A 23,128-nucleotide genomic window follows, 5' to 3' on the forward strand; every position below is an offset into this window, starting at 1 on the left:
AAGAAAGAAAGAAAGAAGAAAGAAAGAAAGAAAGAAAGAAAGAAAGAAAGAAAGAGTGATGAGAGAGGACCAGGCAGAATCCTCGGCACACAGAGCCCAGGAGAGAATGGCTGTCACGGACAAAACACCACATGAATATTTAGCAGGCATTAAAATGACAAAATATATATTTTAAAAGCAGGTACAGGACAAAAAAGAGAGATATTCCTGGAATTAGCAGTGGGACAAGTGCCCACCCCACACCGCCCACAACCTTCTTCAAAAGAAAAGCAGAGAGATGCTTTAAATAATGTGGGTTCATGGAGAGTCTACCAGTAAATCCAACAGATCAAAGAACCACCATCACCACCAGGCTCCTGCACAAGCTGTCAGAGCAGAGAGAGACAGAGAGAGCTGTGTGAGCCTAGCACACCCAGCCTAGTACCTAGCCTAGCACCTAGCCTAGCTATCTAAGCACTGTAGAGAGAGACAGAGAGAGCTGTGTGAGCCTAGCACCTAGCCTAGCTATCTAAGCACTGTAGAGAGAGACAGAGAGAGCTGTGTGAGCCTAGCACCTAGCCTAGCTATCTAAGCACTGTAGAGAGAGACAGAGAGAGCTGTGTGAGCCTAGCACCTAGCCTAGCTATCTAAGCACTGTAGAGAGAGACAGAGAGAGCTGTGTGAGCCTAGCACCTAGCCTAGCTATCTAAGCACTGTAGAGAGAGACAGAGAGAGCTGTGTGAGCCTAGCACCTAGCCTAGCTATCTAACCACTGTAGAGAGAGAGAGACAGAGAGAGCTGTGTGAGCCTAGCGCACCCAGCCTAGTACCTAGCCTAGCACCTAACCTAGCTATCTAAGCACTGTAGAGAGAGACAGAGAGAGCTGTGTGAGCCTAGCACCTAGCCTAGCTATCTAAGCACTGTAGAGAGAGACAGAGAGAGAGAGAGAGACAGAGAGTTGTGTGAGCCTTGTGCACCTAGCCTAGCTATCTAAGCACTGCAGAGAGAGAGAGAGAGAGCTGTGTGAGCCTAGCGCACCTAGCCTAGCTATCTAAGCACTGCAGAGAGAGAGAGAGAGAGCTGTGTGAGCCTCGTGCACCTAGCCTAGCTATCTAAGCACTGCAGAGAGAGAGAGCGAGAGCTGTGTGAGCCTAGCGCACCTAGCCTAGCTATCTAAGCACTGCAGAGAGAGAGAGAGACAGAGAGCTGTGTGACCCTAGCACCCAGCATAGCTATCTAAGCACTGCAGAGAGAGAGAGAGAGAGCTGTGAGAGCCTAGCACTTAGCCTACCACCTGCTACCTGAGCACTGCAGCCTAGTCTTAAGTAACACAGCAAACACAGAGCCTGCAGGCTGCCAATACTGAACACTGAGAGACCCAACACTGATTGATATATAGAACCTCAACACTACAGAAATAGGCTAGACTTTATTATAGACTCAATAGGAGAGACAGCGCTTCAGTAGTGTACCCTGAGAAGCAATAGAGATCACAGAATAAGCTATTTTCCAGGAAGTTATAGTATATTCAACCCTCTCCCCTTCCCTTTCTCCTCACTCCTCTTCCTCCTCCAACTACATGTTCCACCTCTTCCCTCTGCAGCATGGTTTAATTCTTTCTCTCCCCCTCTCTCTGTGTTGATGTGCAGAGGAGAGGAAGAGGACTGTGCCCTAGAACAGGGATGAACTGGCTTGTTAACAGAAGCAGCACTTTATCAAAGAAACCAAACATTATTTATTTGTAATAATTCCACCACGTTTCACACTCACACTGGCTGACTGTCCCAGAGGTGGTTGGCTAGAGGGGCGATGCGTGAGAGACAAGACCAGAGGAGGAAAACAACCACTCACCAGCTCCACCAATGACAAGCCTCCATAGCTGTGCGCCACGATAAAGACATTCCTGGCGGCAGCGTTGGACACAAAGTGGTCCCACACGTACAGCAAGTGTTCCTCGGGGGAGCCATTTTCCTGTAACACAAGGACTTCACGTTACAGCGCCAAAACAAACACAAAACACACAGGAGCAACAGAGAGAGGAAGATTGAAGAAGGGGTGAGAAATCAGAGGCAGACAAAAATAGACAGATGGATTTAAAGACTGATTTAATTAAGTGATAATGCCAGAGAAGCAGGTGTTTGGAGGATATATTGGCACGGGTGTTGTTAGGCCTGAGACTAAGTCCTCCCAAGACCGGCTTCGAGGGCATTATCACTTTCATACAACGGTTTACCAACATCTGCAAATAATGATTGACATATTTTCATTAGAAACATTTTTATTAATTCATTCATACTATTTCATATAGTCACGATACAAATCTAGGGTTGTCGGGGGAAGCGACCCAATCATTCAGTCTTTTGTTCTGAATCTATTGATGAGACCCAGTCATTCAGTCTTTTGTTCTGAATCTATTGATGAGACCCAGTCGTTCAGTCTTTTGTTCTGAATCTATTGATGAGACCCAGTCATTCAGTCTTTTGTTCTGTATCTATTGATGCGACCCAGTCGTTCAGTCTTTTGTTCTGTATCTATTGATGAGACCCAGTCATTCAGTCTTTTGTTCTGTATCTATTGATGAGACCCAGTCGTTCAGTCTTTTGTTCTGAATCTATTGATGAGACCCAGTCATTCAGTCTTTTGTTCTGAATCTATTGATGAGACCCAGTCATTCAGTCTTTTGTTCTGAATCTATTGATGAGACCCAGTCATTCAGTCTTTTGTTCTGTATCTATTGATGCGACCCAGTCGTTCAGTCTTTTGTTCTGTATCTATTGATGAGACCCAGTCATTCAGTCTTTTGTTCTGTATCTATTGATGAGACCCAGTCATTCAGTCTTTTGTTCTGTATCTATTGATGCGACCCAGTCGTTCAGTCTTTTGTTCTGTATCTATTGATGCGACCCAGTCGTTCGTTCTAAATGTTTTACTGACATCCTGGCTGGCAACGTTCTTATTGCTAGCTAGCCAACTACGGATAAATGACAGTAACGTCAAAAAGCACAGCCGGAATAAGAGCAAAGTAGCTGCATTTGTTTAAGCTGTTTTCTAGTGAGATTTATTTGGATACATCCATAACAATGAGCTAATGAGGCACGATTTCACTTGACGTAGAAAACGTGCTCCCATCAGGACACTGTTGTTCAGACAAGCTCGCCAACAACATAGCTGCATTTCATTTGAACTTTTTCAAATTAATTTTGTTAGTAAATATCCATAAAATGATGCCAGCTGATTCATGATTTCGACTGGCTGAGAAAAGCTGCCTGTCTGTCTGTCTCGTCCCGACACGTTCATTAATATGGGACAGCAGGAGATCGAATTTCAATATGGAAACAATGTCGCAAATGTTGGAGAGACAGACAGCAAGGTTTACACAAATCTCCGCTGTTGAAAACTAAACAGTCTAAAATAAATGTGAGATAATGTCTCAACGCTTTTTACAGTGTAGATCTACTTTATAAAGTACCCGGCTGAGCTGATGAGACAGTGGATTGGGCAGTCAAATGGAACAGAGTAAATAGGCATTTTAACGTCAAAGATTTAGCTGGTGGCAACTTGTCGAAAAGACACCGGCTGGAATGTAGCTTTAACCAATCCACATCTAGGTTTAGACCCACCCGTTGTATAAAGATAAACTAAATATGAGAGACATAAAGAGAGAAAGGGAAAGTAACAGAAATGGTTCTGCCACAGTAAGCATGAAGGCCTATCTATTCCAGGGACAGTGATAAAATGAAACACTGCTGATGGAAGAGGGTGGTTTGTTTTTAGAAATACTGACTGCTCACTGGATCAATAGGTCTTGCATATTGCAAATGTCCGAAATGTAAACTCAATAGGCTACGATACGTAACGTTTAAATCTTAATTTGTACCTGGAGCACCTGTATGGCGGCAAACACCCCGTAGGTAGGCGTATTTTAAACCAAACTAAATTCCAACTCACACAAAGTATATGCATGAACAATGGTCAATCAAATCACACACATGCACTCGCATGCACAAATCAGATGAGATTCAATACATCTGACCATAAAGTCCACACACGTGGGTTGTGTTTTAACGGAGCATCACTAAGTGCAATTGTTTGTGACATGCTCCATCTTCAGCAGGCAAATAAATACCCTTTCTGTCATTTGGTGAAACCACTCCAAAGACATTTGAGAGCAAAAACAGTCTGGTTAGCTGACAGAGGGGTGTAAATGGTAACAAAGCTTCATGCGCACTTAGCCTAAATGTCTGGGGCGGTTGTTTTACACTATGCTGTGACTGACGGTTCTAGTGGCTTATCTGAGGCAATGGCTGTTTGTTTCATAAAGGTCAGGGGAAAATGCTGTGCCATTTCACTGAAGACACAGCTTACACCCACGCACACCCAAGCATTGACTATTGAAAACAGACAAAATACTTTTCAATATAGTTGTTGATTCGCTGTTGTTATTGTGCTGGAGCGATCACGTGTGTGCGTGCGTGTGCGTGCGTGTGGAGGTACAGTAAATTAACCTCTTAGCTTGTTTAACTAAAATCCCCTACGCAAAAATGTATGGGGAAAAAACAATTTGAATCATTTCTGCTTTAATTTTTTAAATATACAGTACCATTCAAAAGTTTGTGGCTAATTTATGGCTCTACACAGAATTATGAAGCTGGTTGAGAGAATGCCAAGAGGGTGCAAAGCTGTCATCAAGGCAAAGGGTGGCTACTTTGAAGATTCTCAAATTAAATTTGATTTGTTTAACACTTTATTTGGTTACTACATGATTCCACATGTATTATTTCATAGTTTTGATGTCTTCACTATTATTCTACACTTATAAAGAACCCACTTTGAATGAGTTTGATCAGAATCAGTAGGTGTGTCCAAACTTTTGACTGCTCCTGCATAAACATTGTATTGGTTGCAAGAATTTTGTATAATAATTTAAATACAAAAACTCTGTTTTGAATCTGGTGTCATTTTGTGTACCAGTTCATAAACCATATACCATGGAATCCGTACATCTAAAATCTCTACCCAACTACTTTGCAATCTACATGGCAAAATGTTTTTGTCCTTAAATGAGTGGTAAACTTTTTTGTTTGTTTAACCAATTTTGGTTTTTAATGCAGGGTCGACAGAGAAGTTCCTTACTTGCTCCCCTTTCCACTTGACGTTTCCATATATTTTTGTTAGCTGCATGTGTGACATAACTCCACCAGTCCTATTTATGATATAATTTACAAATATTATATTGTTTTAAATTTTGTTTTCCCCCAAAAAAGTATGTTTTATCAAATAGTACATTTGAGTTCAACCATAATATTTGTTGAAAGGTTGTAATCTGAATACAAGGGAAAAGGCCATTCCTGAACATGGCGTTAGACATTCTTATTAATCTGCTAGATAAACCAGTTAGGATTTAAGTATAAACTCTTGGCTTGTTTATGTTTGCTGTTGTAATTATATAAGGAGGGAGGGTGGTTGTGTTCAGAGCCAGACTCTACGGAGGGTGATGCAAAGGTGGGTAACACTGCGCCCTTCCCCACCCTGATCACCATGGGAGGAGGGGTGTGTTGGGGTGGGGTGGGGCAGAGTCGGCTGTCTGAAGGCCTGTGACAACAAGTCCTTTGAAGTCGTCCTCTCCTTCGCTGAGTCACCATTCATCTACAAGGGCTCTTTTTCATAATCCCTAACTCAAACTACACCTGCTGTTCTCTCTCTCTTCACATGACCTTCCCTACTGAGGCTTGTTAGGTGGTCATCAGGACTTACACACATGACCGTCTTAATATCCCTCATAATTGAGAAGTAGACATTGGTTTGAAGCTAAACATGAAGAACATTTACATGGGCACCACGATGCCTACTCCACCAAGGTTTTCCAGAACACAGCTTTGACCTACTACAGTAGCTATGTTGGTCTACTGTACTTCAAACAATGTGTAGGCAGGTTGACTAGGATTCAAAACATCTCAAACAGCCTAGTTCAGACTCTTAGAGGAGGTTCTCCCACAACAGTGTGATTTATACTGCATGCAAGTTAAAGTATTGGATTCGTCACACACTACACTAATCCCATTACACTACCATTTCAAACTCTTTTTATCCCTCTTGCTGTGTTCCGGTCAAATTAGACCGATTTACAAGTTCTCTCTGAAAAAATGTTGTTCGTTTAATCGGTTGTCATAAGGTTCCATGACATTGTACACATAGGGCATCTGAACACACAAAATACATTTTGATGATTTTCATTACATTTGGGGTATTTTATTGAACTTTTGTACACCTGTGGTGTTCCCGGTCAAAAATGACCGGTCATTAGAAATTAATGGGTGAGACTACAATAAGTGTATAACATTGAGTTCTGTCACATGCCCATTCATCAGATGGGCACACTTCCTCTCCCAGACCCCCACATGCATGTGTGTTTGAGCACACACACACACACCTCACTCCCCTTCTTGGCATCCATGGCAACCCCCACAGGAACCTTTCCCCAATAGAATCTTTCCCCCAAGGGAACCACACCCATGGCATTCTCACAAACAATTGCAACATTGTTTCAATAATATGTAGAACTTTTCTCGAAGCTCTGGTATATAATAAAGCTTTTTTGAGGCCTTGCTCACAATTCATTCTGTGGCAGCACAATGACCAAACGATATACTGTATGTGAGGCTCTTGATCATATCTTTGAACATGACACTGATAAGGAGGAAAGAGTCCTTGTTAAACTTTGACACAAAGTAGTCTGTGATAAATAGCACTATGTTTCATCTGAGCATTTGATTAGTCAAAATAATCCATACATTATGCTTTTTTTTTAACTCAAAAACAAGTTGTATGAGCTCAGGTTAATAGCAAATAGAAGTTCAAAACTTGTTATGTTCACAATAACTTAAGTTGATATAAAGATGTAACACAACATTAGGTGAAAATGTATGTATTATTATGGATTTATAATCAGCTATAATGGGGTGGTCATTTTGGACCGGGAACACAGAATTAATTCACATGAAACAAACACAACAGGAGGGATAATTATATGAAAGCAAGCTTTGCTTTTATACTTTCTCAGCTACAGTTTGTGTTGTGTCCTGTCTGACAGTGAAATGTGGCGAGCTCTTACCATGGCTTGGACTATGGAGTAGGTAGCTAGCTAGCTATTGTTGCAAAAGCCCATTGCATGCACTGTACAGTGCATGCAATGGGCTTTTGCAACAATAGCTAGCTAGCAGAGTGACAATAAACCCAACATTTGGTGTTGTTTTTGATGTAGCTAGCTAACTAGTTATGTTTTGTGGACAAACATAGGATTGGCATTTGGATGTGACTAACTTTAGCTAGCATATGTGTCGAGGTCAGCTGTTGTTGTCTGGCTCTAGTTAGCTAGCTAGGTAACGGCTGAAATAATTTGTGCAAAAACATTCCATAACCAAATAGCTAGCATAACCAAACTGTTAGCTAGCTTTTAGACGGCTGGTGTTAGCTAGCTGCTGGACAAGCAATCTAACACTAGCTAGGTAATGTTAGCTTAATTAAAATATATGTTTGCATTTATTGATTAACAAAAGGTGTAATGGGTCTGTACTCAAATGTTTTATTTTCACTGCATCAGGGACACTCTACACAGACTTTTAGGCGTTGTAGCCTTCTTCAGTGTGTAGGTTAACTGATTAACCTCAGCCGAGCAACCAAGTTGTTCAACCCGTCTGCGCTTCGGCTGAGAAAGTTAGCATTGTCAGAAATGCTACAAAAAGTTAGCACATCGTTGGTTCTTAATGGTAAGAAATGGGCATGTGAAAACAAATTACACATTTAATAATGGTCACTATACGGATGTTAAATTCTTGTTTTACTCCGACGTCTAGAATACTCTGAAAACTCAATTGTTAACGACCCTGTTAAAAATCTGGTATGTGGTTCTCACTAACAGCCGAATGCCCCCACAATAATTGAATAGATAGACAAGAGCATCAAGGTCTTTAAATGGCTAGGTGCTGTGTATGAAGGACTGCTCTGTGTGGCTCTAGCTAATCTGAAGTAATTTGTGTAAAAACCTTTCATAACCAAATATAGCTAGCAACCTTTCTTTACCTCTCCGTTAGCTGTGTGTTCTGTGAGGTCCAGTTTCAGCATGTCACAGTATAAAGTAGCTAGCATCGGACAGCACCGGCTTGATCGTCATGACAAACAGGTAGCGTCTTCCCCTTATCACCCCAGCACAGAATCCCGACAGCTGGCCCCAACACCCACCCACCTCCTCTATTTGACTACCTGGCCCAATAGCACTTTGCATTATCTAAACAGCATTTACATATTGAGGTTATTATTTCCCAGGGTTAATTAGCTCTTGTGAAGCGGGCCACCCTCAGAGACTAGCTTCCTGTTACACGCCTGCCAAATGAGTTATTTCTTACTTTTCCTTTTTCCCCCCTGGTCATCCAAAGTGTGTGCCAGGTCTGACATTCCCTACTGCTCACCTGTTGCCAGCATCTTCAAGTGATGACTGTCACTGGTGTTTTGAAGTGCATGTGTATGAGTGCGGATTGATTGTGGCACTGTTGACAGTAGCCAACAGTGAATAGCGTATAGACAGTTTGCCCTCTCTCTTGAATAGACAATATAAGGGTCCTCTCAGGCTTCCAGTGAGCTTTCCACACGGTTACCATATACCCAACACTCCAAGATTGAAAAATCTGTACATTTATGTTGCTTATCTTACTTTTTGAGTGAATGATTTTTTGATTTGCATTAATTCATAGCCCTTTGGAGGAGTAAAAAATAGATCAAAAGAGTGATGGAGTGAGTCGTGGAGGAGAGGGAGACAATGTAGTGTTAAATGATTATCTCAGATCTAGCTAGCTGGGCAGGTTGACACTCTCTCTCTCTCTCTCTCTCTCTCTCTCTCTCTCTCTCTCAGTAATCAGCGAGGAACACTGGGCTGATATAGCATCTCTCTCTCTCTCTCTCAGTAATCAGCGAGGAACACTGGGCTGATATAGCGTCTCTCTCTCTCTCTCTCAGTAATCAGCGAGGAACACTGGGCTGATATAGCGTCTCTCTCTCTCTCTCTCTCTCTCTCAGTAATCAGCGAGGAACACTGGGCTGATATAGCGTCTCTCTCTCTCTCAGTAATCAGCGAGGAACACTGGGCTGATATAGCGTCTCTCTCTCTCTCAGTAATCAGCGAGGAACACTGGGCTGATATAGCATCTCTCTCTCAGTAATCAGCGAGGAACACTGGGCTGATATAGCGTCTCTCTCTCTCTCTCAGTAATCAGCGAGGAACACTGGGCTGATATAGCGTCTCTCTCTCTGCACTCAGACACACAGTCTCCATTGTGTATAGTGTCACTCCAACCTAGTCCTCACTAATCAGTCAGACAAAGATCAGACAACTCGACCTGTATCCATCTAATTAATACAAATACAGTTGTGAAAGCTCCATATACTGTACAACAGTGAGAGGTGTGTGAGACAGCAAGCAGGGAGGAACAGTAAGCAGTTGATTATGGATAATGGACCAGCCCACATACAGATACAAGCGCAAACACAGGCACATACATACCGTATTATCTCTCAAGATAATTCTCGTCGGTTATTGTCACAGCCGTGTATATCCCCCTCAAGCCGATACTACGACGGCCCTCAAGGAACTTCACTGGACTTGATGCAAACTGGAAACCATATAGCCTGAAGCTGCATTTATTGTAGCTGGGGATTTTAACAAAGCAAATTTGAGAACAAGGCTACCTAAATTCTATCAGCATATTGATTGTAGCACTTGTGCGGGCAATACACTGGATCACTGCTACTCTAACTTCCAAAATGCTTACCAGGCCCTCCCCTACCCTTCCTTCAGCAAATCTGACAACGACTCCATTTTGCTCCTCCAGTCCTATAGGCAGAAACTCAAACAGGATGTATCCGTGACAAGAACTATTCAAACTTTGTCTGACAAATCGGAATCCACACTTCAAGATTGTTTTGATCACGTGGACTGGGAAATGTTCCAGGCAGCCTCAGAGAATAACATTTATTTACACGCTGATTCGGTGAATGAGTTTACAAGGAACTGCATTGGAGATGTTGTTCCCAATGTGACTATTAAAACCTACCCTAACCGGAAATCATGTACAGATGGCGGCATTTGCGCGAAACTGAAAGCGCGAACCACCACATTTAACCATGGAAAGATGACTGGGAATATGGATGAATACAAACAGTGTAGTTATTCCATCTGAAAGGCAATCAGACAAGTGAAATGTCGGTATAGGGACAAAGTGGAATTGCAATTCAACGGCTCAGACACGAGACGTATGTGGCAGGGTCTACAGACAATCACGGACTACAAAAAGAAAACCAGCCACGTCACGGACACCGACGTCTTGATTCCAGACAAACTAAACATCTTCTTTGTCGTCTTTGAGGATAATACAGTGCCACCGACGCGGCCCACTACAAAGGACTGTGGGCTCTCCTTCTCCATGGCTGACGAGAGTAAGACATTTAAATGTGTTAACCCTTGCAAGGATGCCAGCCCAGATGGCATCCCTAGCCGCATCCTCAGAGCATGCGCAGACCAGCTGGCTGGAGTGGTTACGGACAAATTCAATCACTTTCTTTCCCAGTCTGCTGTCCCTACATGCTTCAAGATGACCACCATTGTTCCCGTACCCAAGAAGGCAAAGGTAACTGAGAGGCCTACCTTCAAACTCAGTGCCTCTTTAGATTTTTCCATGATGTTACGCAATCAGCTAAGGCCTCAGAAGAAAATTGCAGACCTCCACAAGTCTGGTTCATCCTTGGGAGCAATTTCCAAATGCCTGAAGGTACCATGGGACCATTCAGCCGTCATACTGCTCAGGAAGGAGACACGTTCTGTCTCCTAGAGATGAACGTACTTTGGTGTGAAAAGTGCAAATCAATCCCAGAACAACAGCAAAGGACCTTGTGAAGATGCTGGAGGAAACAGATACAAAAGTATCTATATCCACAGTAAAGCAAGTCCTATATCGACATAACCTGAAAGGCCGCTCAGCAAGGAAGAAGCCACTGCGCCAAAACTGCCATAAAACACCAGACTACGGTTTGCAACTGCACATGGGGACAAAGATGGTACTTTTTGGAGAAATGTCCTCTGGTCTGATGAAACAAATATAGAACTGTTTGGCCAAAATGACCATTGTTATGTTAGGAGGAAAAATGGGGAGGCTTGCAAGCCGAAGAATACTATCCTAACCGTGAAGCACGGTAGTGGCAGCATCGTGTTGTGGGGGTGCTTTTCTGCTGGGGGGGCTGGTGCACTTCACAAAATAGATGGCTTCATGAGGCAGGAAAATTATGTGCATCTATTGAAGCAACATCTCAAAACATCAGTTTAACAGAAGTTTAAGTTAAAGCTTGGTCGCAAATGGGTCTTCCAAATGGACAATGACCCCAAGCATACTTCCAAAGTTGTTGCAAAATGGCTTAAGGACAGCAAAGTCAAGGTATTGGAGTGGCCATCACAAAACCCTGACCTCAATCCTATAGAAGATTTGTGGGCAGAACTGAAAAAGTGTATGCGAGCAAGGAGACCTACAAACCTGACTTGGTTACACCAGCTCTGTCAGGAGGAATGGGCCAAAATTCACAAAATTGTGGGAAGCTTGTGGAAGGCTACACAAAATGTTTGACCGAAGTTAAACAATTTAAAGTCAATGCTACCAAATACTAATTCATCACATTCCACTGGGAATGTGATGAACGAAATAAAAGCTGAAATAAATCATTCTCTACTATTATTTTGACATTTCACATTCTTAAAATAAAGTGGTGATCCTAACTGACCTAAGACAATGCATTTTTACTAGGATTAAATGTCAGGAATTGTGCAAAACTGAGTTTAAATGTATTTGGCTAAGGTGTATGTAAACTTCCGACTTCAACTGTAAACAATATGAAATAACACATATGGAATCATATAGTAACCAAAAAAGTGTTATACAAATGTAAATATATTTTATATTCTTCAAATAGCCACCCTTTGCCTTGATGACAGCTTTGCACACTCTTGGCATTCTCTCAACCGGCTTCACCTGGAATGCTTTTCTAACAGTCTTGAAGGAGTTCCCACATATGATGAGCACTTATTGGCTGCTTTTCCTTCACTCTGCAGTCCAACTCATCCCAAACCATCTCAATTTGTATGAGGTAAGGGGATTGTGGAGGCCAGGTCATCTGATGCTGCACTCCATTACTCTCCTTCTTGGTCCAATAGCCCTTACACAGCCTGGAAGTGTGTTGGATCATTGTCATGTTGAAAAACAAATGATAGTCCCACTAAGTCCAAACCAGATGGGATGGCGTATCGCTGCAGAATGATGTGGTAGCCATGCTGGTTAAGTGTGCCTTGAATTCGAAATAAATCACTGACAATGTCACCAGCAAAGCACCCCCACACAATAACACCTCCTTCTCCATGCTTTACCGTGGGAAATACACATGCAGAGATTATCTGTTCACCCACAACGCGTCTCACAAAGAGATGGCGGTTGGAACCAAAAGTCTCCCATTTGGACTCTAGACCAAAGGACAAACTTTCAAAGTTCTTGAAATGTTCCATATTGACTGACCTTCATGTCTTAAAGTAATGATGGACTGTCTTTTCTCTTTGCTTATTTGAGCTGTTCTTGCCATAATATGGACTTGGTCTTTTACCAAATAGGGCTGTCTTCTGTATACCACCACTACCTTGTCACAACACAACTGATTGGCTCAAACGCATTCCAGGTGACTAACTCATGAAACTGCTTTAGAGAATGCCAAGAGTGTGCAAAGCTGTCATCAAGGCAAAGGGTGGCTATTTGAACAATATCAAATATCAAATATTTTGATTCCTTTAACACTTTTTTGGTTACTACATGATTCCATGTGTGTTATCTCATAGTGTTGATATCTTCATTATTATTCTACAATGTAGAAAATATAAAAAATAAAGAAAAACCCTTGAATAAGTAGGTGTTCTAAAACCTTTGACTGGTACTGTATGTATATATTCTTATTCCATCCCTTTACTTAGATTTGTGTGTATTAAGTAGTTGTTGTGAAATTGTTAGATTACTTGTTAGATATTACTGCACTGTCGGAACTAGAAGCACAAGCATTCCGCTACACTCGCAATAACATCTGCTAACCATGTGTATGTGATCAACAACATTTTATTTGATACTAAAGAGTCTGCTGACCAACGCCCTTGATTGGTCAGTATCAAACTTTGCCTTGTTTGAAAGAGGAGGATAAAACAGTACAAAGACAACCAGTGCTTTCAATTCCCCACCCATCCACACCCCTCTCATCAATGAGACCCACACACTCCCACAGTCCTCCAGAAACTCACTGTCTGTTTTCTTTCCCCACGTTCTCCTCTCTGTTTACAGGACATTTATGAGAAGCAGGGAGAGGAGAGAACCCAGCTATGGCAACAATAACAGCACTAATGCCAAGACAAACACCCCAGCCCACCAACCCAGGAATGAATGAATCCAACAGTATCAACACACACTGACAAACAACCACCACAGGCTTCCCCTCCCTCCTAGGGCTGGGCGATATGGCCTAAACATTATATCTCAATAATAATAATTATTAATTTTTTTAACTTATGGGCGATTCACAATATAGATTTAGATTTTTGCTAAAAAAAACATCTAGGCTAAATAGAAACCTTCCACAACCCTCAGACCCACTAATAATGGCATTATTTTATCAAAATTGTTTAACCTGCTTATTTGTAGTAATCACTGATCTGGCTTTCAAGTCTGTCTATAAAAATGACATTTTGGTTCCAAATTGAACCAGAACCATGCATACTGCATATTCACTCATAATGACTCATTTATTGTAGCAGGAATTGCAGAAAATTAAACACAGGTCTCATAACCAGCTAATCTTTATATTTCAAGTTTAACCAACCCGGAACTATTTGCTAGTTAACAAGGTAGAACAGTTGGTTTTATGCTTATTGCACATTTATAAAACACAGATTGGTACTCCCGTTTTAGTAGTGCCTGTTCTGTGCTCAAATTGAGTTGTTAAGACATAAAAAGGGTGTAGATAGAAAGATCATCTTCTCTATCACAGTAACATAGTGGCTCCATATGTTTCGGCATCAATATGACCGATTCTGTTGGACCAAACCTTAAATGCAAACGGTGAGTTGAAACCGTTTGTCAGAGAGGAAGAAGCAATCTCTCATCGTTATTGTTGTGAGTGGCCGGGGCTTGATGTGTGTGTGTCAATGGGAAGGTGTACACAGCACAGAAGGAGTGAAGGAGACAAGGGCAAAAAGACAACGGCAGAACAAGCGCTCAAAAGAAAAAAGAAAAATATTTTTGCAATACGGGCATGTGGAATATCGCACTAAAACAAATTATAATCAATCCATCTCCTTCCATCAATCAATCAAATAAAGGCCTTTTTACACCAGCGGTTGTCACAAAGTGCATGTACAAAAACCAAGCAATGCAGCTGTTCTCTCGCCCCTCCCAGGAAATAGATAGCGCTCAGACAGTCTACAGGTGTAGACTAAAAGTGAGCTGCTTACTTACAGGCCTTTGCCAACAACACAGAGAGAATATATAGAACTAAAAGAAAATAGAAACATAATAAATACACAATGAGTAACGATAACGGGGCTGTATACACTGGGTACCAGTACTGAATATATACACTGGGTAGCAGTATCGAGTCAATGTGCGGGGTTTCGAGGCAATTGAGGTAGATATGTACCAGTGGAGGCTCCTCCTCAGAGGAAGGGGAGGGCCATAAAAATAGTGAAACATAAAAAAGTGATCATTTTTAGATAAAACTAAACTAAATACATTCATGTCACCAAATCATTGATTAAAACACACTGTTTTGTAATGGAGGAATACATTAGCCTCAACAGCACTCTGTAGGGTAGCACCATGGGGTAGCTGGAGGACAGCTAGTTTCCGTCCTCGCTTGGGTACATTGACTTTAATACAAAACCTATGAGGCTCATGGTTCTTACTCTCTTTCATAGATTTACACAGTAATGACGCTGCCTTTGGAAAATATTCAAACCCTTTAACTTTTTCCACATTTTGTTATGTTACAGCCTTATTCTAAAATGGACACACAATACCCCATAAAGACAAAGCGAAAACTGTTGTTTAGAAGAATAAAAAAATAAAAAAATAAAACTTATTTTACAAAAGTATTCACCCCCTGTGCTATGAGATTCGAAATTGAGCTCAGGTGCATCCTGTTTCCATTCATCATCCTTGAGATGTTTCATCAACTTGATGGGAGTCCACCTGTGGTAAATTACATTGATTTGACATGATGGAAAGACACACACCTGTCTATAAACGGTCTCACAGTTGACAAACCAAACCAATGATGCTGCCACCACCATGTTTGACAGTGGGGATGGTGTGTTCAGGGTGATGAGCTGTGTTGCTTTTACGCCAAACATAACATTTTGCATTGTTGCCAAAAAGTTCAATTTTGGTTTCATCTGACACCTTCTTCCACATGTTTGGTGTGTCTCCCAGGTGGCTTGTGGCAAACTTCAAACAACACTTTTTATGGATATCTTTAAGAAATGGCTTTTTTCTTGCCACTCTTCCATAAAGGCCAGATTTGTGCAATATACGCCTGATTGTTGTCCTATGGACAGAGTCTCCCACCTCAGCTGTAGATCTCTGCAGTTCATCTAGAGTGATCATGGGCCTCTTGGCTGCATCTCTGATCAGTCTTCTCCTTGTATGAGCTGAAAGTTTAGAGGGACGGCCAGGTCTTGGTAGATTTGCAGTGGTCTGATACTCCTTCCATTTCAATATTATCGCTTGCACAGTGCTCCTTGGGATGTTTAAAGCTTGGGAAATCTTTTTGTATCCAAATCTGGCTTTAAACTTCTTCACAACAGTATCTCGGACCTGCCTGGTGTGTTCCTTGTTCTTCATGATGCTCTCTGCGCTTTTAACGGACCTCTAAGACTATCACAGTGCAGGTGCATTTATAAGGAGACTTGATTACACACAGGTGGATTGTATTTATTATCATTAGTCATTTAGGTCAACATTGGATCATTCAGAGATCCTCACTGAACTTCTGGAGAGAGTTTGCTGCACTGAAAGTAAAGGGGCTGAATAATTTTGCACGCCCAATTTTTCAGTTTTTGATTTGTTAAAAAAGTTTGAAATATCCAATAAATGTCGTTCCACTTAATGATTGTGTCCCACTTGTTGTTGATTCTTCACAAAAAAATACAGTTTTATATCTTTATGTTTGAAGCCTGAAATGTGGCAAAAGGTTGCAAAGTTCAAGGGGGCCGAATACTTTCGCAAAGGCACTGTATTAGTTATAATAGTTAGTGCAGAAAGGGTCGAAGCAAATAGTCCGGTAAACCATTGAACTATTTAACAGTCTTATGGCTTGGGGGTAGAAGCTGTTCAGGGTCCTGTTGGTTCCTGATTTGGTGCATCAGTACTGCTTGCCATGCGGTAACAGAGATAATACCATATGACTTGTGTTGTGGAGTCCTTGACAATTTGTTGGGTCTTTCTCTGACACCGTCTGGTGTGAAGGTCTTGGATGGCAGGGAGCTCGGCCCCAGTCACTAACCTCTTTAACACCTTGTGGTCGGATGCCAAACAGTTGCCATACCAAGCGGTGATGCAGCCAGTTAAGATGCTTTCAATGGTGCAGCTGTATAACTTTGTGAGGATCTGAGGGTCCATGCTAATTCTTTTCAGCCTCCTGAGGGGGAAGAGGCATTCTTCATGACTGTGTTGATGTGTGTAGACCATGATAATTCCTTAGTGATGTGGACACCGAGGAACTTGAAACTCTTGATCTGCTCCACTACAGCCCCACCGATGTGGATGGGGGTGTGCTTGGTCCTCCGTTTCCTGTAGTCCACAAACAGATCCTTTGTCTTGCTGATGTTGGAGGGAGAGGTTGTTGTCCTGGCACCACACTGCCAGGTCTCTGACCATCTCCCTGGTGGCTGTCTCATCGTCGTCGGTGATTAGGCCTACCATCGTTGTGTCGTCTGCAAACTTAATGATGGTGTTGGAGTCGTGCGCTGCCTCGCAGTCGTGGGTGAACAGGGAGTACAGGAGGAGACTAAGCATGCACCCCCGAGGGGCCCCCTTTTTGAGGGTCAGCTTGGAATATGTGTTGTCGCCTACCATCACCAGTTGGGGGCATCCTGTCAGGAAGCACAGGATCCAGTTGCAGAGGGAGGTGTTTAATCCCAGAGTCCTTAGCGTTGTGATGAGATTTGAGGGCATTATGGTGTTGAATGTTGAGCTGTAGTGAATGAACAGCATTCTCATGTAGGTGTTCCTCTTGTCCATGTGGGAAAGGGTCAGTGTGGAGTGCAACAGAGATAGCGTCATCTGTGGATCTGTTGGGGCGGTATGTGAATTGGACTGGGTCCAGGGTGTCTGGGATGATGGTGTTGATGTGAGTCATGACCAGCCTTTCAAAGCACTTCATGGCTACAGACACTGACTTGAGAAAAAGAGAGAAAGAGAGTGAGACAGAGAGTGGGGATGAGGTGTGTTTTATTTAAAGGGCTGACAAGTGACAGGTCTCGAGGTTACATGCAAACACACACACACACACACACACACACACACACACACACACACACACACACACACACACACACACACACACATCTCGGCTTGGCTCTGTCTCTCTCTGAAGACACACTGAGTAAACACACCTGCTCATTTGAATATTGAATGTGTCACTTACAGCGACTAACTGAATTATCTTCAATTGGCCTAATGATGAAATATTAAACAAGCGGCAGGGACAGGTGATTACATGGTTTGGTATTAGAACTGGAGCTATTTGAATGTGGATTTTCACTCAAACACCTGTTTGTCCTGGATGTGGACTCTTCTAGACTTCTCTTCCCTTTCTTCCTTCATCTATCTGTCTCTTCCCTTCAGCCCTCTTCCCTTCCAGACACAACGGTCTGCAGGGTGAGGAGACGATATGGAGCAAATTAGTGGCAGAGATGGGAAAATAATGACTGTAGCATTGTGGGTAATTACCAGGTACTGCCTATGGAAAGTTAAGCTCAGAAAAAAAAATATGAGAGGCGGAAAGATAGAGGGGAGAGAGAGGAGAGATACAGAGAGAGAGAGAGAGTTCAGGGAAGAAAAATAAGGGATAATGTGTGTTAGACTGAGTGAGAGAAATACATACAGACACGAAGAGAAGTGTGAGCGTACTCATATTCCATAAAGATTGATGGCGTTGAGACAGTATAGCACCAGAAACTTGCTGGAGTCAAGGTAAATCAGACAATATTTGCCGGGGCATTGTTTCAACTCAATAACTCATTAGCAAAGTGCAAAGGAAGTTACCCGGTTTGTCTCAGATTCTTAAGTGGAGAAATTAGAACTGCTCTTGGCTGCACATGGTCGAAAAGGTCATCCCTGTGACATCTCTGCTGTAGCCTCTCGCTGGAACAGGGATTGTCAGATGAAATTACTTGAAGTCATTAATTGACAGCAGGTAAAGGAGTGTGGGTGGGAAGATAGGTCAGTGTTCGTTTGAGCTTGACCTGAGGCTGCAGTCAGGCTGGAGGGAGAGGGGCAAGTGGGCCAGGAGATGGATGTGTTTGATGGTTGACCTGACTGTAACATCGGGAGCAGTGATCTGAGAGTTGCTACAGTACAAGGCTCTGTCCCACCCACACACCCAGACACCCAGAGTTGAGAGGTTAGTGAAGTTGCTCCCAGAGCCCCTCCCTGTCCTTGGAAATGCTGAGCATAACATTCTTGCTCTAGCTGGGGTCAAAGGTCAAATAAGACATGTCTACATAATTGCCCCAGAGCACAGTGAGAGGTGGAGGGGTGAAGGTGAGACTGAGGCATTTGGAACCAGGTGAATACATACAATATATGCCTTGTGTGTTCGTATGTGTGCTAGTGTGCCATGTCTGCGTTTGAAACAAGCATGGTGCCTGCCGGGGGCAGAGTGTGAGTGTGTAGGAATCGGTGCCTGCCGGGACAGGATGTTTATTTTTATTTTTTTAACCTTTATTTAACTAGACAAGTCAGTTAAGAACAAAATGACGGCCAAGGAACAGTGGGACAGATTTGTACCTTGTCAGCTCGGGGATTTGAACTTGCAAACTTCCGGTTACTAGTCCAACGCTCTAACCACTAGGCTACCCTGCCACGCCGTACCAGGCAGACATTTGGGAAAAGGACAGGAATGGCTGTGGCCCCTGAGGACTAGAGAACCCATGGAGTAACCAGGCTGAAATAATGGACGGTGCACATGCACGCACAACACTCTTCAGACTCAGGATTCAAACTAGCAACCCCCTGGTTGCTGGCTCGCCAGTAACTGTTGGGCTACCTATTAGAGAATGTATGTGTAGGTCTTCAGTGACCCCTCAGCGAAACCATTCAGAAAGCCCTCTAAAAGTGACGCTATACTCAATGCTTTGCACATTAGTGTACATACAAGGAAACATCCACTTCATCATAACAATGGAATACCATAAGTGGGCCTACACAAAAACTATGTACGGTGCATACTGCGGCGTGACCTTAGCGGCCTATATGGAATTTGACAGATGTGTATAAGTGTATAATGACAGAATATTATTATTGTTTTAAAACATGGTGAAACAGACTGCCATTGTTACTGGAGAGTCATTGACACAATGAAGGCTAAAAGAGACAAGGGACTTTCCCTTCTCAGTCATGAGGATCTTCCACTTGAGAGAAGAAGAAAATAATCTGTGCAATTTGAGAGAGTAAGAGGAGGGCTTCTCTCCATATATCACTCTCTCTTTCTCACCATATCTCACTCTCTTTCTCTCCATATCTCACTCTCTCTCTTTCTCTCCATATCTCACTATCTCTTTCTCACTATATCTCACTCTCTTTCTCTCCATATCTCACTCTCTCTTTCTCACCATATCTCACTCTCTTTCTCTCCATATCTCACTCTCTCTTTCTCACCATATCTCACTCTCTTTCTCACCATCTCACTCTCTTTCTCTCCATATCTCACTATCTTTCTCTCCACATCTCACTCTCTCTTTCTCACCATCTCACTCTCTTTCTCTCCACATCTCACTCCCTCTTTCTCTCCATATCTCACTCTCTTTCTCTCCATATCTCACTCTCTCTTTCTCTCCATATCTCACTCTCTCTTTCTCTCCATATCTCACTCTCTCTTTCTCTCCATATCTCACTCTCTTTCTCTCCATCTCACTCTCTTTCTCTCCATATCTCACTCTCTCTCTTTCTCACCATATCTCACTCTCTTTCTCTCCATATCTCACTCTCTCACCATCTCACTCTCTTTCTCTCCATATCTCACTCTCCATATCTCACTCTCTCTTTCTCTCCATATCTCACTCTCTTTCTCACCATATCTCACTCTCTTTCTCTCCATATCTCACTCTCCATATCTCACTCTCTCTTTCTCTCCATATCTCACTCTCTTTCTCACCATATCTCTCTCTTTCTCACCATATATCACTCTCTTTCTCTCCATATCTCACTCTCTTTCTCTCCATATCTCAGTCTTTCTTTCTCTCCATCTCTTTCTCTATGAACATCTAAAAAATGCAACAATATGAGACGCAAGAAAGTGCTGGCGGCGAAGAAGAAAAGTAAAAGGAAGGTTCTTAAGCCACGAATGTTGGTTAGGTTCCTGCTATTCCTCCGCTTGGCTGTGAGAAAAAAGATAACTGGATTAGTGCTAAAATTCAGAGCAAAGTGTTCTCCTAAAGATCTTCCTACATGGCAAAGTGCTAAGAAACGCCACCCCGTTGTCTCTCCTTCTCTCTGTTGTCCAGCCGACATCCCTAAACATGGGCCAATGGACTGTGATCTCTAAGAGAGGAGGGACTTGCCAAGGTTGAGAGGTTACACACTGTGAACCAGGGGCTAAAACATAACAATCCTAAAAGCAGTTAAGGGCTTCTTAATGTGTGTAAGGAAGCACATGAATTAACTCAACTCTATTTGGGCGCTGTGTGTGTGTGTGTATATGACTGTGTGTGTGTGTGTGTAGGGCCTCAGTGTGTGCATGTGTGTTTGGGACTGTGTGTGTGTAGGGCCTCAGTGTGTGCATGTGTGTTTGGGACTGTGTGCAGGTGGTCCCGCTCTAACAGTGGGGGTTGAGAGTGGGGCGAGAGGGGGCAGCCCAATCCCAATAGAATAGATGAAAAAAAACCACTAAAGAGGCTTGATTTGATCCCCCACCCAGCCTGACAGAGGGGTGAAGAAGAAAAACACCCTCACAATCGGGACGGGACGGACGGGAGAAGTTTAGTCCCTGAGGATCTCCATTAGGGACATATTTGGGGGCTGATATCCTAATAAGCATGAGAGTCTAACATTAATTTTTAGCTGTCCTCCTGGATATAGTGACTCTGTCTTCGTCTCATAAATGACTACTTCCCCTGATCACCCAGTCCTCGCTCCTTTCCATCTCCCCTGCATGTTGCTGCATACTACTCTCAATCAGTGTGTGTGTTGGAAGACACATTTCACTTGTGCAACTGACTAGGTTCCATTTCTCTCTCTCTCTCTGTGTGTATGTCTATCTGTGTGTGTGTCTCTCTCTCTCTTCGTGTGTGTCGTTGTGTGAGTGACAGCTTACTCCAAGCAGGGGAGTGACAGAGAAGGTGCAGTGAAGAGATAAGTCATGTGGAGAAGGGGTGGGGTTGATTGAGAAAGGGGGCCAAATAAACTAACATCCCGCTGACTTAAAGGTCACAGTTCAGAGGGCATAGGGCACTGTGCTGCATGGTCCCAAAGAGGACTGTCATCCTGGGGAATCCCTTAATCTCTTTATCTATCCACCACTCCTCCTCTCCCTCCCTCCATCCCTCCCAGTCTTTGTTTAGAGACATGGATTCATCTCTTTTATACTGATGCATTAATACACACAGAGAGTTACTGTTGCATGTATAGTACCAGTCAAAAGTGTGGACACACCTACTCATTCAAGGGTTTTTCTTTATTTGTAATATTTTCTACATTGTAGAATAATAGTGAAGACATCAAAACTATGAAATAACACATACGGAATCATGTAGTAACCAAAAAAGTGTCAAACAAATTTAAATATATTTAGATTATTCAAAGTAGCCACCCTTTGCCTTGATGACAGCTTTACAAACTCATGGCATTCTCTCAACCAGCTTCACCTGAAATGCTTTTCCAACAGTCTTGAAGGAGTTCCCACATATGCTGAGCACTCGTTGGGTGCTTTTCCTTCACTCTGCAGTCCAACTCATCCCAAACCATCTCAATTGGGTTGAGGTCGGGTGATGGTGGAGGCCAGGTCATCTGATGCAGCACTCCATCACTCTCCTTCTTGGTCAAATAGCCCAATAGTGTTGGGTCATTGTCCTGTTGAAAAACAAAATGATAGTCCCACTAAGCACAAACCAGATGGGATGATGTATCGCTGCAGAATGCTGTGGTAGCCATGCTGATTAAGTGTGTCTTGAATTCTAAATAAATCACTTGACAGTGTCACCAGCAAAGCACCCCCACACCATCACACCTCCTCCTCCATGCTCCATGGTGGGAAACACACATGCGGAAGTAATCCGTTCACCTACTCTGTGTCTCACAAAGACACGGCGAATGGAACCAAAAATCTCAAATTTGGACTCATCAGACCAAAGGACAGATTTCCACTGGTCTAATGTCCATTGCTCGTGTTTCTTGGCCGAAGCAAGTCACTTCTTATTATTGGTGTCCTTTAGTAGTGGTTTCTTTTCAGCAATTCGACCATGAAGGCCTGATTCATGCAGTCTCCTCTGAACAGTTGATGTTGCGATGTTTCTGTTACTTGAACTCTGTGAAGCATTTATTTGAGCTGCAATTTCTGAGACTGGTAACTCTAATGAACTTCTCTGCAGCAGAGGTAACTCTGGGTCTTCCTTTCCGGTGGCGGTCCTCATGAGACCCAGTATCATGATAGTGCTTGATTGTTTTTGTCGACTGCACTTGAAGAAACTTTCAAAGTTCTTGTAATTGTCCGGATTGACTGAACTTTATGTCTTAAAGTAATGATCAACTGTTGTTTTTCTTGGAGCTGTTCTTGCCATAATATGGACAAGGTCTTTTATCAAATAGGCATATCT

At 42.7% G+C, this 23,128-nt stretch overlaps 1 protein-coding gene across 1 annotated transcript in view; it reads right to left on the minus strand.

The window, feature by feature from the left end:
• Positions 1-23,128, minus strand: part of LOC109872521 (cotranscriptional regulator FAM172A homolog) — a 363,856-nt gene that overhangs the window by 183,727 nt on the left and 157,001 nt on the right. The window contains exon 8 of the mRNA XM_031817675.1: positions 1,831-1,950. Within this exon, the coding sequence (XP_031673535.1) occupies positions 1,831-1,950 (120 nt within the window). The remainder of the gene's footprint in view (positions 1-1,830; positions 1,951-23,128) is intronic.

This window comes from Oncorhynchus kisutch, linkage group LG3, assembly GCF_002021735.2.
Source record: "Oncorhynchus kisutch isolate 150728-3 linkage group LG3, Okis_V2, whole genome shotgun sequence".
Lineage (NCBI taxonomy): Eukaryota > Metazoa > Chordata > Actinopteri > Salmoniformes > Salmonidae > Oncorhynchus > Oncorhynchus kisutch.